The 2057-nt window shown below is 32.8% G+C and overlaps 1 protein-coding gene across 1 annotated transcript; it reads left to right on the top strand.

The window, feature by feature from the left end:
- Window positions 1-570: 570 nt before the first annotated feature.
- Window positions 571-960, top strand: LOC111461996 (nuclear transcription factor Y subunit B-4-like). The gene has a single exon (XM_023105646.1). The coding sequence runs from the start codon at window positions 571-573 to the stop codon at window positions 958-960; it is 390 nt and encodes a 129-aa protein (XP_022961414.1).
- The last annotated feature ends 1097 nt before the right edge of the window (window positions 961-2057 follow it).

Here is a 2057-nt window from a genome sequence, read left to right as displayed (position 1 = left end):
CACATCAGTTGGAGAGAGGAACGAAGCTTTCAACGAGGATACTGGGCTCTGAAGAGGAGTGGATTGTGAGATCCCACATCGATTGAAGAGAGGAACGAGTGTCAGCAAGGACGCTAGGCACGAAGAGGGTGGAATGAATGCGAGATCCCACATCAGTTGGAGAGGGGAACGAAGCTGCCAGCAAGGACACTAGATCGAGGGAGATGGATTGTGAGATCCAACATCGATTGGAGACGGGAACAAAACATTCTTCATAAGAGTGTGAAAGTGAGTGAGGACAAAATATGTTGGACGGATTTGTGTTGGTCTGTTCGGAGTCTTCATTCTCAGAAGCAAGGAATACGGCCCCGTCGTAAAGGAATTTCGAGACCATCAGGTGCCAAATCCAAATTTCGAATCTTGGACATAGATCGTTAAAGTTCAATGCACGGGAGTGAAAAGCTATCGATTTTTAAAATGGTATTCATGTCTTTATCTTTGGATTGGCTTATAAAATATATTTTTTCAAAACATGTATACATATATATACGAGGAAACCCAACACCATAGTTGATCAAAATACATTTGAAAATGGGAGAGAACAATGGAGATGAGCTTCAACTACCAATTGCCAACGTTGGGAGATTAATGAAGAAGATTCTTCCCCAAAAGGCCAAGATTTCCAAAGAAGCCAAAGCGACAATGCAAGAATGTGCAACAGAGTTCATCAGCTTCGTAACAAGTGAAGCAGCTGAAAAATGTCACAAAGACAATCGAAGAACTCTCAATGGCGACGATATTTGTTGGGCTTTTGGTTCTTTTGGCTTAGACAACTATGCTGAGGCTTCTGCCAAGTACTTGCTCAAATATAGGGACGTCGAGAGAATCAACGCTCAATTCAAAACCAATATCGCTCCAGAACAACAAAAACACGATCAAGAACTTGAGTTTTATCATGGTGAAATCGGTGAAACGTCTTAACCATGAAATCTTTTTAAAAGTGTTTCTTAATATGCAAGAAATAAAATTAATTGTGCTCGGGATAGACAATTATTACTTATGATTTCTTGACTTATGGATAACGTTTAAATTAATTGAGTTGTCTTTCATCATCGTACTTTGTTATTAGTATTAAGTTAATCTTTCTTATCTTTAAATAACATTGAACGTTAAATTTATGGTACTTTCGTGAATTAAAACATCAATCCCCCGCGAGCGTTTTTGTGCAAATTATATTTGGTTCTAAACAACTCTCTAATTATATTTAATTGTATATGGAACATTAAATTAACAAATTTTAAAATAATTGAGAATTTGGATTGAGCGGAGTCAGTTGAAATATTTTAAAACTAAATTTAATGGATCCAGATTGTAAATTTTTTCAACTTTTATTAAATTAAATGATGAACCGAATTCAACTATAAATTCTTTTGAGTTAAGTTAATTTGGTTGTTCCCGTTCATTATTCAAAATTTTATTTTTAATGAAAGTAGAATGTTAATTCATAAAATATAATTTTTAACTTTTATATATATTTTCAAAAATTATATTCTAAACCGTTTAAAAAGGGCTCGGAGAATAAATAATAAAAAATTATTATAAAATAAAATAAATATATGCATATATAATTGTATTATAACCAAAAATGTATTTTTTAAAACTAACAATAAATTCGGGTTAGTTTTAGAGGTGTACATCTAACCCGACAACTCGACAACCCGAACTAACCAAACCCGAATTATAAGAGTTGGGTTGGGTTGTTTTTTCTGAACTCGAAGTGATTCGGTTTAATTTCTGGTTCATAGGATAAAAAACTCAGTTGACCCGAAACCGAATAAAACTTATAAATAACATTGAGAACTTAAGGTCCGTGAGTGGCAACCCGAGTTTAGTTAGAGCTCGATCTAATTTTAGAGAATTCAATTCATAAATTTTTTTATTTATTTGTATCTAACCCAAATAATTTTATAACTCAAACTAAATCACCGATTTAATCAATCTAATTTTTTGGAACATCAAATATCATTATTTAGCAAAAAAAAATTATAAATTTGAAGGTTTTTTTTTTTTTTTTTTTT

The sequence above is a fragment of the Cucurbita moschata genome, unplaced genomic scaffold (assembly GCF_002738365.1).
Source record: "Cucurbita moschata cultivar Rifu unplaced genomic scaffold, Cmos_1.0 Cmo_Scf00026, whole genome shotgun sequence".
Classification (NCBI taxonomy): domain Eukaryota; kingdom Viridiplantae; phylum Streptophyta; class Magnoliopsida; order Cucurbitales; family Cucurbitaceae; genus Cucurbita; species Cucurbita moschata.
Note: the sequence above shows the minus strand (reverse complement) of the source record. Positions and strands in the feature narration are given on the sequence as shown.